The sequence below is a fragment of the Carcharodon carcharias genome, chromosome 21, assembly GCF_017639515.1.
Source record: "Carcharodon carcharias isolate sCarCar2 chromosome 21, sCarCar2.pri, whole genome shotgun sequence".
NCBI classification, from domain to species: domain Eukaryota; kingdom Metazoa; phylum Chordata; class Chondrichthyes; order Lamniformes; family Lamnidae; genus Carcharodon; species Carcharodon carcharias.
This window is the reverse complement of record NC_054487.1, coordinates 47,958,937-47,972,032: the sequence shown is the minus strand read 5'-3', so window position 1 is coordinate 47,972,032 and position 13,096 is coordinate 47,958,937. Positions and strand designations below refer to the sequence as shown.

General features: G+C 38.8%; 1 protein-coding gene across 2 annotated transcripts in view; it reads right to left on the bottom strand.

Moving 5' to 3' along the window:
- The window catches only part of lrp6 (low density lipoprotein receptor-related protein 6), a 186,789-nt gene that overhangs the window by 48,651 nt on the left and 125,042 nt on the right, over positions 1 to 13,096 (bottom strand). For both annotated transcript variants that reach the window (XM_041215904.1, XM_041215905.1), the window contains exon 4: positions 4,239 to 4,435. In XM_041215904.1, coding sequence (XP_041071838.1) covers positions 4,239 to 4,435 — 197 coding nt within the window. The remainder of the gene's footprint in view (positions 1 to 4,238; positions 4,436 to 13,096) is intronic.

The following is a 13,096-nucleotide window of genomic DNA, read 5'->3' as shown; positions in this document are numbered from 1 at the left end:
AATCCAGTGGTCATGGTCCATGTAGGTGCCAACGACATAGGCAGGATGAGGAAGGAGGTTCTGTATAGTCAAAATGATGAGTTAGGCACTAAATTAAGCAGAATCTCAAAGGTAATAATTTCTGGATTATTACCTGAGCCATGTGCAAATCGGCATAGGACAAATAAGATTAGAGAAATGAATGCATGGCTCAAAGACTGGTGTGTGAGAAGTGGGTTCCAGTTCATGTGGCACTGGCACCAGTATTGGGGAAAGTGGGATCCGTACTGTTGGGACAGCGTACACCTGAAATGTGCTGGGGCTGGTGTCCTCACGAGCCACCTAACTAGAGAAGTAGAGAGGGTTTTAAATTGAATAGTGAGGGCAAGGGATCAAATTTGGGAAAATGTGGCAAACAAAAGAGTATAGGCAAGTATTTATATGGGAAATGATAAACAGACTGTGACAGGGAGGGACAGAGAGTACAAATCTAAGAATAAATCAACAGAAAAAGCTAGACGCTACAAAGATAATAAAAGGACAAAACTAAAGGCTCTGTATCTAAACTCACGTAGCATTCGAAACAAAACAGATGAACTGATAATGCAAACAGAAATAAATAAGTATGATCTGATAGCAATTACAGAGACATGGCTTCAGGATGACATCAACTGGGACCTGAATATTGAAGGGTATGTGACATTTAGGAAGTAAGGAAAAGGAGAGGGGTGGTTCTGTTAATTAATGATGGTATTAGCACATTACAAAGGAATGACCTAAGTTCAGGGAACCAGGATGTAGAAGCGGTTTGTGCTGAGGTGAGGAATGATAAAGGGAAGAAGTCTCTTGTGGGAGTATACAGGCTCCCTAATTGTAACTGCACAGTAAGACAGAGTGTAAAAGAAGAAATAAAGGGAGCTTGTCAAAAAGGTACAGCGATAATCATGGGGGATTTTAATCTACATATGGACTGGAAAAATCAGATGGGCAAAGGTACGTAGATGAGGAGTTCATAGAATGTTTTTGGGATAGTTTCTTAGTATAGCATGTTCTGGAACCAATCAGAGACCAGGCTATACTAGACCTAGTATTGAGCAATGAGATAGGATTAATTGATAACCTCCTAGTGAAAGCACCCCTAGGTGGCAGCAATCATAATCTGAGTGAATTTTACATTCATTTTGAGAGAGAAACGAGTGTGTCCAAGACTAATATTTAAAACTTAAATAAGAGCAATTATGAGGGCATAAAAGCAGAGCTGGCTAAAGTGAACTGACAAATGAGATTAAGGGCGGTAAAGTCAATAGATGTTCAGTGGCAGACATTTAAAGGGATATTTCAGAATACAGAGAATATATAAATTCCAATGAGAAAGAAAAATTCCAAGGAGAGGGCCCACCATCTGTAGTTAACTAAAAAAGTCAAGAACAGTATTAAGCTTAAAGAAAAAGCATACAATTACACAAAGGTGGTTGGCAGCTCAGAAGATTGAAAGGAACATAAAGAACAGCAAAGAATGTCAAAAAGATTAATAAGGAAGGAGAAATTAGAGTATTAGAGAAAGCTAGCTAGTAATATAAAGACTGATAGTAAGAGTTTCTATGGATATTTAAATAAGAAAAGTTAACAAAGTGAGCATTGGTGCTATAGAGAGTGCGTCTTGCAAATTGATACTGGAAAGTAGGGAGATGGCGGATGAATTGAACAGATATTTTGCTTCAATCTTAACTATAGAGGACACAAGTAACATTCTGGAAATAGCTGTAAACCAGGAAATGGAAGGGAGGAAGGAACTCAGGAAAATTACAATCACCAGGGAAGTGGTACTGAGCAAATTGTTCGGGCTGAGGATGACAAATCCCCAAGTCCAGATGGACTTCACCCTCAGGTCTTAAAAGAAGTGGCTAGTGAGATAATTGATGATAATTTTAATTTTCCAAAGTTCCCTAGTTTCAGGAAAGGTTCCATTAGATTGGAAAATAGTAAATGTAAATCCTTTATGTAATGGAATAGAGTAAAACATAACTGTAATGAGAAAGCAACCCAACAGTGTAACTGGAAAAGCAACCTTAAGTCACTACACTTAGAGACTAATGATTGGAATTACAATTATGTCAAGGTTTATGAATTTTTTTTTTATAAACTAGGTTTGAGACCCTGTGGACAGTTCTTACATAACTATGTGGAAATACCCAAGTGTTTTCTTTCATCGACCAAAACGCAATCTATGTGAAGAACTATCATTTTCCCCAGCATTAGATATAAGAATTAATTTGAAACATTAATTTAAGTATTGAACATAACCACATACAAAGGTTAAAACAGGAAATGTATAATATGCTGCAAGTTATTTTCAGTTCTGAAAGGATAATTTCTTAACCCAAGCAGCAGCACGTAGATCAGAATTTTAGGATAATACCTGCTGTTCAGGAACCTAGATACTTTTGAGACATTGAGTGAGCATAGATTCACTGTTACTCATAACTTATAACTACACTAACTTATAATTACAATAACTTTGTCAAATCAACATATGACAGTTCTATCAAAGGATTTCAGGTGGTATCACATTTTATTTCCTACAAAATTTCCATTTGAGGATTGGTAGTTATGAGCAAACATTGGTCTTACACCCAGAGTCTCAGAACATAAGAAATAGAAGCAGGGGTGGACCATTCGGTTGTTCGAGCCTGTTCCACCATTCAAATACTCAAGGCTGATTGATCGTGGCCTCAAATTCTACTTTCCTGCCTGGCCCCTGAACTTTAATTCTCTTGTAGATCAAAAATTTGTCTAACCAAATGGGTAGAGAATTTTTACTTCTCAGTTATAATACATTGACAAGACCTCAACATGTTTTTCCTATACAGAACAAATCAGAAGAAACTGACATATTTTCATATCGCGTTCAGATATAGAATGTGCTTCTACTCTTTCTAAGAACTTGTGCATACAAATGATGATTCTCACTCAAGGGAAATTCATAATGGTTTTAGGATCAAGTGATAGTGCAGTGTGTTTCAGCATCAACAAGACTACCTAGGTCTGGCAGCATCGGCGGAGAAGAAAAGAGTTGACGTTTCGAGTCCTCATGACCCTTCTCGAAACGTCAACTCTTTTCTTCTCCGCCGATGCTGCCAGACCTGCTGAGTTTTTCCAGGTAATTCTGTTTTTGTTTTGGATTTCCAGCATCCGCAGTTTTTTTGTTTTTAAGACTACCTACCATGCCCTGGTAACAGGTTTAGGCCACTAATGACTCTCAGTTGTAAGGGGAGGAGCAGGGCAGGAGCCTGACAGGTTTTTCAAGGGAGGCCTCTCATGTTCAGCAGCATTGGATGGTGATATTCCAAGGGATCTCTTAAGCTTGATTTTTTTATTTTGAGATTGTTTCATGATGATTATCTATCCGTTTGTCTATTCCAATTACTAACCATCACTAAAACAAAGGCAGTATTTACAGCTTGCAAAGTTAGACTCTTTATATTTCATGGAACAAACTGAATGATGAAAGACTCTTTTTCTCTCTGTTTCACACACATCTGTTTTTAATTAGAATGGTTAGATTTCCAAATTATCAACACAATAGGTGAGATAATTAAGGGGCTGTTTACATCAAAATTAAACATTTTAATTTTAAAAAAATCTAATATTAATGATAACAGTATTACAAAGCTTTCTAAATATACAGAGCACAACAAACATCATAATATGTAGGCAAGCAATTTATTTTTCTCAGATTGTTCCACTCTCACTATAGTATACTGGTTATTGCTACATATATGAATTAATCCATCTGCAATACCTTTAAGTTTCCTGTACTGCAACAGTGACTTCAAAATTACTTCATTGGCTGTAAAGTACTTTAGGACATCCAGAGTTCACGAAAGGTGCTATATATATGTAGGTCTTTAGTTCTTCACCACTAAAAAGCCCTATCACAATTATCTACAAATTCACAAGGACTGTAGGTACTCCTCGAGTTGTTAAACAAGTTAAAGGCGCTATATAACTGCATATGCAATAAATGCAGATATATCCATCAGCATTGTACCACGAAATGAAGAATATATTATTCCAAAATAGAGCTGTACTTGTTTTGAGGCCATAAAGTTGATTTGTTGAGTTGAGTTAACTCAAGCTTGAATCAATTATAGGATTTAATTGCTTAGTTCGGTAACATTGTCAATTGGAAAATATTCATTAAACAATGTGTGACATATATTTAGATATATCGACTAAGATAGAATACACAATCTTACCATTGGGTTGTCTCTGCTGGTTAAAGACATGAATGTCCATGGGAGAGAAAATATTGCTGTGTACCTCCCGGCGATACTCTCCAGTGTATTTATTGCATGCATGAATAGAATGAGTGTTCCAGTCTGTCCAATATAAGGTGTCGCCAAACAATGTTAGAGCGAATGGATGTGGAAGTGAACCTTCAACCACCACTTGCCTGACAAAACAAAATTCAGATTAGAAGAAAAATACTATACCTCAGGTTTTAAACTAAACTATACTAAGAAAGTAGGAACTATCTTCCAACCAATGCTGGTTGAAATCATAATTTACATTCCAGCATTTAGAAGCTTTGCACTACAATTAAATGTCTAGCAACTTCAAAGTATAAAGACAAAAAAATACATAAAAACAGCTTTTGTGGCCACAAAATTAAAAGCTTTCACAGCCTGGGTCCTCATACATAGTTACGTAAGATTATTAGCTGAAAGAAAAGTAGCTCCCAAACTTTCAGCTCAGGTATCATGATTCAAAGGTGACTGCAACAGAAAGCCAATAAGTAATTTTTCTTTCAGCTGTAATATGTCTTGTGATTCCCTGAAGTCTGAAATAATTACCCTTTTAGGCACAAATACTGGAACTTACATCAAGAGTATTCATCATGCTGAGTAGAATGGATATATTGTTGCTTTGGTACAGTGACTGTAGTACAACAGAGTGATGTAGTACTCTGGATATCCATGTGCCCGACAATATAGTTCCCAAATCATTTTGGAATAGTAACAGAACAATTTCTTTCTCGCAACATATAATTTCTAAACTAATGATTGGAAAGGTTATGTAAAAAAGTTAAAGGAAGTTTACAATTCATTTTCATAATTAAACTAATAAATTCTGAACACAGACTCTTTGATAACTTATTTAGTTTTCTCAAAACCATTACTTACACTATTGTTCTCCATTTCAAGGATTTGGTATTCATCGCTCTCAGTGATGAATTGTCGCATTATAATGGCAATGTTGTGTGTGTTGCTCATGAACAGTTGTGCATGTTGTTGTGTCGCTTATTAACAGTGTTGCACCATTTGCTGATGAACTTTCTTGGTTTACCTGCTCTGCTGTAGATTGCATATTGATTCTGATCTGCTTACCAGTTTCAGTCTTAATCATAGATGATCTTGGGAATCTCAGCTTCATCAACAATTTTTGCTGGGTTGCAGGTTTTCAGGATTGGATCTTGTACATGCACAGTTTGACCTCTCAACAATTCAGACAAGAATTGACATGCTTGTTGAAGTGAAGTGTTCAGTTCCTTCTACCTGTGCATCAGTGAGTTGTTGCTTTACTTCCTCCTGGTCATTTGGAGGATGTATCTTGCTTGGATGGGTTGTCATGTCCTTTCTACCATTAAGTAGCTCTGCAGGCAATTTCATGTCAGCCTTGAGAGCTGTAGCTCACAGTGACAATAAAGCAAGATTTAGAGCTTCATTTGTCTCTTGGAAGTGAGGGTTCTCTTAGCACCTGAACATGTCTTCCTATGAAACCATGTCCCCTTGGGTAATGTGGTGATGAGGTTATGGTGTTGAACTCATGCCTGTTTAGCAAATTCCTTAAACTCTCTGGAGGTGAATCGGGTTCCATTATCACATATTATCCTTTCAGGAATCCCTTGCGAAGCAAACAGAATTTGTACTGTTGTGGTTATTGGTGTAGCTCTCAAATCTTTTATCTTTCTGATGAATGGGAACTTTGAATAATAGTCTGCTACTATAAGATGCCATTCTTGGTTGTGTGTGAATAAATCAGCTCCCACAGTATGCCATTGTCTGGGTGGTGCTTCACTGGCTATCATCTCCCCTCTCTGTTGTATTTCTATATTCCTGGTATACACTGCATGTAGACACCATTCTGTCAATGTCTTTTTAGATGCATATCCAGTACACAGCTGATCTTCTGAGTTTACAATTCTCCATTCCCATGTGACATTCATGTATCTTCTGGAGAAGTTCTTTCTACATCGTTTTGGGTTTCATTATTCTGGATCTAGCCAGCAGAATACCATCTTCTAGTGAGAAGTCATCTCTGATAGCCAGCAATACGGCAATATTGGTTTATGTTTGCTATGTGTCTTCAGGCCATCCCTGGACCACTTGCCTGAGAGAGCATCTGTAACTTTTGATCTTTGCTGGCCTTAGCTCTGATTTGAATCAGTTTCAGTGGTGTCACATTCATTAGATGATGGATTATTACACCTATATCTTTTATTTTTTTGTTTTTTATGTGGTGACAGATGAGATAGGGCATCTGCTAGCACAATTTCTCTTCCTGGCTTGTATTTCAGATAGAAATTGTAATTCTAAACCCTCAAGAGTAATCTCTGCAGTCTTGCTAGTGCTCTGCAAAGATTTTTCTTGTAGACCTGCTTTGGTGGGCGATGATCATTCTTCACCATGACTTATTCCCATGGAGATATTCAAGGAATTTTTTGCAAAGTGACAGGTTTCTTCTTCACAAAATGCATTTAGCTTGATCCCAGCCTTCCTGGTCTTCTCCATGGCTTCATGCTGCTGGTAGTCTTGGTCCTTTTGATCTGCACCATAGTTCTGGGTATCATTAGCTATGCCAACAGCTCCTGTATGTCTCGTCTACTTTCTGCTGGAACACATCCTAGCTCACTTTGAGGTCAAAAGTTAGATGCAGAAATTCGTACTGTTCAAAGGGTGTGCTGAATGTTGTCAATAGCAAAGATTCCTTGCCAAGCTTTACATTTCAGTAGCTATTTCTAGCATCAAGCTTGCTGAAATCCTTTGACCATCAGTATTGGCAGGATCTCTTCCAGTGTTGGAGTAAGGTAGTGATTCCTCTTTATTAAAAACTTTGGGACCCAGGCAAATTTGTAGCCATCCATTTGACCTTTTTCTCAGAACAAGCAAATTTATCCAATCTGTAGGCCCTTAGCTCTGGCAATCACTTTCTTTCCTTTCATCTCTTGGAGCCCACTTTCAAGCTTTCTTTTTAGCTCTCTTAGTATTTTACATGGAGAATGAGATACTCAAAACCTCCAAATCACCAAATCGTCTCATCAAAACACTCCACATATGTTTGGACCAGATATTTCTTGTGTCTGATTTTCCATTTCTGAGTATCTTTTTTTTCTTCCAAATTTTTCAGGAAAGATCTGGTACAGTCTGGGTGGGATGATGTTACTCTGTGCTCCAGTATAAAGTTTTAGCTTCAGATTTATGGTTGTAGCTTATTTCTCACCTTCATCCTGATCTGAAGACTGTGTGAATTGCTTCTCTCTGGGAACTGTTGCACCCAGACATTTCTTGTAGCTGAATGGTTCCTGTGTCTACTGAATCCACAAACTCGCTGTCATCTTCCATGGTATGAATGTTTTCACTTTCATTCCTCCCCCCATTCATCCTGTTGCTCTGCCTCTGGTAACTCCTCTACTATCATCTTTCTCTAATAGTTGAGCTTTCCACAAACTCAGCAGTTTAATCCATATGTGGGAAATTGCCTTCTGTCTGTGAGCACATGGTCATCCACAGTCCTTGCACATTTTTTTCTGTCTGGTGTGCATTCTTTTGTTGTGTTTCACTGTGTCAACCCCACTACTTCTCTCTTGACTTAACTGAAGGCTAGTTATTTGAGTAATCAGCATCTTTATCTGTCTGTTTGCTTCTTGTGCTCTGTCAGCATCAACAGCCTGCGATTTTGAGAGCTTGTCTTTTCCAATTTGAGCTTTTTGTACATCAGGGTATGCAGAACTTCAAGTGATGTGATCTACCAGTCTTTCATCTTTTTCTTTGGATTTACACTTACACGCTACATTTCTCAATCTTAAGAAACTGTCAACAGGTTCACCTAAGTGCTGTAAGCTGCAGGACTATGGGCCGGGTGCAGGAAGGTGGGATTCGAAAGGGCACCTGGGAGTCCTCAGGCTGGCATGGACAAGATGGGCTGAATGGCCTCCTGTGCTGTAACTTTTCTATGGTTCTATCGTTAGGCTTTTAACTTTACACTTCCTGATAATATTTTCATCCCACTAATTTTGCTAATAACAGAAACACGTTGCTTGGTGTCTTCCAGATAGGTGCAAGATTTTACTCCCACTCTTGAATGCTTTATTCAACAAATACAAATGTACATGTTACCTTCTAACTTCCTTACTGCTTCCCCAATTAACATCTCAAATCTCCTATATGTATCAAAGCACCCAGGCTAGCTGGCTTTAATCCAATTTAAACACACACACACATACATTCACATAGACACCACTAAACTCTATTTTAAAAAAACTTCCAATATCAATATAGACATCAAACTCTTCGTGACAGTTTTACTCAAATACCTGGTGCCACTATGTCTTATGGTTCCCTGAAATCTGGGCCTGAATTTTTCAGTCAGTGGGCGGGCTCAGCAGGAGCAGTCATGGAGCTGATCGCTGCCTGCCATCGGCTCCACACCACCATTTAAGGCGGGTGGGCCAATTAAGGCTCGCCCAGTGTAAGGTGCGAGCTGCAGCGCTCAGCACTACCTGTGTGGGCGGGGGAGGAGAGTGTTTCAGGGCCAGCGCTCTTTCACGCACATGCGCAAAAGACCGCTTGACTCTCCCTGAGGCAGCTCCGTGCCTCAGGGAGATTGAATCATTATTGAAATTATTAAATACATGGATTAAAAATTTATTTAAACTGGGACATGTTTTTATATTTAGGAAAAGTTTTTTATTTAATTAATAAAAACTTTAGGAAACCTCACCCCGCTTGTAGATGAGGTTTCCTAAAAAATGTGAAGGCCACTTAGTCTTTTCACCAATCTCAAGGTTAAAGGCAGCATTAACAATTACATTAATCACTTCCTTAATGGCCTTAATAGGCTGCTTAAATATCAGCATGCGTGCAGCCAACTCTGGCGTGTGGCCTCCAAATGAAACATCGAAAGACAGCACGATGACACCGGGTCGCACACCCGATGTCATCGCGCGTCATTTTACGCATCGGCGTGTTGGGCCCACCCCCGCATGCCAACTGAAAAATCCTGCCTCTGAAATAATCACATTTTTAGACACCAACATTGTAGCTCTCATCAAGTGCATTTCTCACATCTCACCATGTGGTGTGGAATGAGACACACTGCTTCTTTGATGCACTGACTGTAGTGCAGTAGTGAATGATGCGGCACTCTTGAAATACATGTATACTTATGCATGACAAATATTGTTCCTAAATCATTTTGGAATAATATAACACGCTAGAAATACAGACTTTATACTAAGTTAAATGGGATGATGAAGTGGCATCATTTTTATTTCATACAATGCCCCACACTACAATTGTGCCAGAGACTAAGAAAGGAAGGGAAATGTCAACTGAAGCCAGGTGATTTCCATCAGCTTAGAATCATAAATTAACACACGAGGTTCCTAGTTATTGCTTCAAAAACAGTATTTGGAAACACACAGCAATAGGTTCCAGAGAAGGGGTCAAAAAAGGTTAAGAGATTTTTTTTGAAGCACGGCAGAGACACAGCAAAGCAGATTCCAAAGTGGCTACGCAGTAAGTTCCAAACTCAGACACATTATCTAGGGAAATATCAAAGCACAAACCTGACGTCACGGGGCATACTTACACAGTCTTTAGCAGCCAATCAGTGGAAGGTGTAAGAACAGGCCCCCTATATTTCTTTTCAAATATAATACAGGGCCTCTTCTGTTTATGGTTCAGTGGATAAATGCGTCATGCAGGTTCAATCGCTTCTCTCAGTTGATACAGTGCCACAATTCCTCCCTGTGTCTCCACTCTTTGGGGAAAGGTGAGGCACGGTAATTGATCTTGACTGTGACACACTGCTCAGTCATGTATGAGCTGCTCGAATTTTGGCTTATAATTGTAAACCACTTTGATGCATCTCAAGTCAAACTTTTAACAGAAAAAGTACTGGATTCATATAGTGACTCATCATGGCACTGTGAACATTAGTGTTTCACAAACTTAATTCCTTTTAAGTGAAGTGACTACTACATATGCAAATATGGCAGCCATTTTACACAGGATTAGATGAATAATCAATTAAATTATTTTTGATAGTTTGGGTTTAGAGAAAAAAAACTGTTTGCTAGTTCATTGGATGAAACCCCTGGTCTTAAGAACAGTGCCTTGGGATCTTTCACATCCGCCTGAATTAATGTCGCATCTGAAGGGTAGCACCCCAACAATGTAGGACTTTTTCAGTAGTTCACTGAGATGTCAGCTCAATTATGTTCTCCAACTCCAGAGTGGAGCTTGAACCTTAAATCGAGGCGAGAGTGTATAGTACACACGACTCAAAGTGACAACGGTGTGTCTCACTTTTGGTTCACACAAGCCTAACTTGGAACTTTCCACTAAAGTTAATAGCTCTGAACTGGCCACTCGAGACAGAATATAAAGCCACATCCCAGAAGACACGTGCCTACATAATGGTAGCTACACACCAAAGCAACTGATTAAGTGCTTTTGAAAATTGAAATGTGATAAGGTATTTTTTGATGCAATGTTACAAGTTAGTGCCATCAAGAGGAGATAAAGGGAGAACAGTTAAAAAGGGAGAGAAAATCAGCAAAATACAAAATAAAAATAGCTAAGAACTGACAAAGTTCTGGTTAGCTAATCAGGTTAGCCAGCATCAGATCCTAGTCCACGAACAACCATGTTATTATACTTTTTATAGTGAGCAAAAGCCCAGACTTGTTTTGCCCAATTGTTGTCGACATTACAGTTCAAGTGTAAATCTTAACATTTCACATTTACACAACAAAAAGAATGAAACTAGTACTATCATTTCAAGTTCTGCAACTTTCAGATGATACTCTGAACTGTGCAAGCCACTGCTTCATATAATCAACCATATTATCCCTTTCCTGACTGACTGTAATAGCTGCACGCGAAATAGTCTCGATATAAATTCCAGCTGCCTTTTAAAGCACTACAATAAATGAGGTATAGCCCATCCAATTACACAGGAAAACAGGATTAGCACCCCCTACTTTTCCAGTGCTGCACTTAACATATAATTGCCCACCTAACTCATTCACCACAGCTAATGGAATCATGCTGTTTTATACAACTGTGCTTTATTCTCATTTAAAATAATCCTTAAATATTCAATGTAATGGTCAAATAGAAAATATTAAAACAGGCTTAGCAATAAATTTGTTTTTCTGCAGAGTACAAAAATACTCTTGCTTTCTCCTCCAAAAAAAATCGTGAGGCTGTTGAAAAGCAAGAAATAGATCAATAAAGACCACTTAACACCCCCACCTAGCACAACAGTGCTCGACATTAAAATCAAAGATGGTTCTTTGCCAATATCAAATGCCATAATTTCACCAAAATAACCCTCCTCTGTTTGTAAATCCCAAATACAAAAGGGTGGCCTTGGGCTACAGCTTAGTGGTGTACCAACATACTGTGTCATTGAGCAGTAGCCAAGATTTCACGTTTGCTATTAACAATACTTGTGTTACCGAGCAGAAATACAGTACCAGTCAAGTGGATTAAGACAAAGTAAAGTTACATCCGGTATGTGTGAGGGAGAAAAAAAAACCTTACAATTTCTAAATTTAAAAAAATGTATTTCCAGCTTGGATTAGACATGAATAAACCAAGGGTGACTTCAAAGAACCTGTTGTATGATGGATATTTAAACAATAGAAAGCACTAAGTACTGCTGGGATCCAATAACACTAAGCTACATGCCTGAGTGAATTATATGGCTTGTGCTACATATATTTTTAAACAAACAAATTGATATCCAATAAGATAAAATCATTTGCGCATTTAGTTTTAATTAATATAACTGAGAACATAAATCAATTTAGCCTTGGATCTGTAAATGAACTGTTTCCAGCTGATCCACTGTCAAGAAGAATGAAATCTGATGTTATAAGTGTCCCTCATTTGGTTTGGTCACAACTCAACTGTAAACATTTGATTTGGGGTAAGCTGCCTCTCCAGCACACTTCAGAACTGGAGACAGTTTCCCATTTTTGTAAAATTATCACTAGCATGACTTTTCTGTATAACCCAAGTGGTCCAGTGACACAGTGTACTAACCACTGGGGAGCTGGGCTTGATACCTGCAATTCTCTACAAAAGGAATGGAGAGAGAGGGAGGAATGGCCAAAAACAACAAAGGTGTTCATCACTCTCCCACTGTCCAAAGAACTGTACATGCAATGCAATAAATAAATAGTGGCAGTCACGTCATAGGACAGTGCTATTTCATGCACATTATAAAAGGCAAGATACTGAAGTACAGTCAAGCTATTTTTTGTGCATTACACCTCACAAGAAAAGTTAGTGAAAGCAAAGTTATTTTTCCTAAAAATTATGGTAACGAAAACTAATTGAGCAAGTTACGCTGCAACCCATCATGCTGATTTTGCTCTCACATGCCCGTATTTAAAAATTGATTTAAGAGATGCGGGCACCGCTAGCTAGACCAGCATTGATTGCCCATCCCTAATAGCCCTTGAAAAGGTGATGGTGAGCTGCCTTCTTGAGCCGCTTCTGTCCTGTGGTGTTGGTACACCCACAGTGCTGTTAGGGAGGGAATTCCAGGATTTGACCCAGCGGCAGTGAAGGAACGGCAATATCTTTCCAAGTCAAGATGGCAAGTGGCGTGGAGAGGAACTTCCAGGTGGTGGTGTTCCCAAGTATCTGCTGCCTTTGTCGTTCTAGATAGCAGTGGTCGTAGGTTTGGAAGGTGCTGCCTAAGGAGCCTAGGTGAGTTTCTGCAGCGCACGTCATAGATGGTACACACTGCTGCAATTGTTCATCGGTGTTGGAGGGAGTGAATGTTTGCGGAAAGGGTGCCAATCAAACGGGCTGCT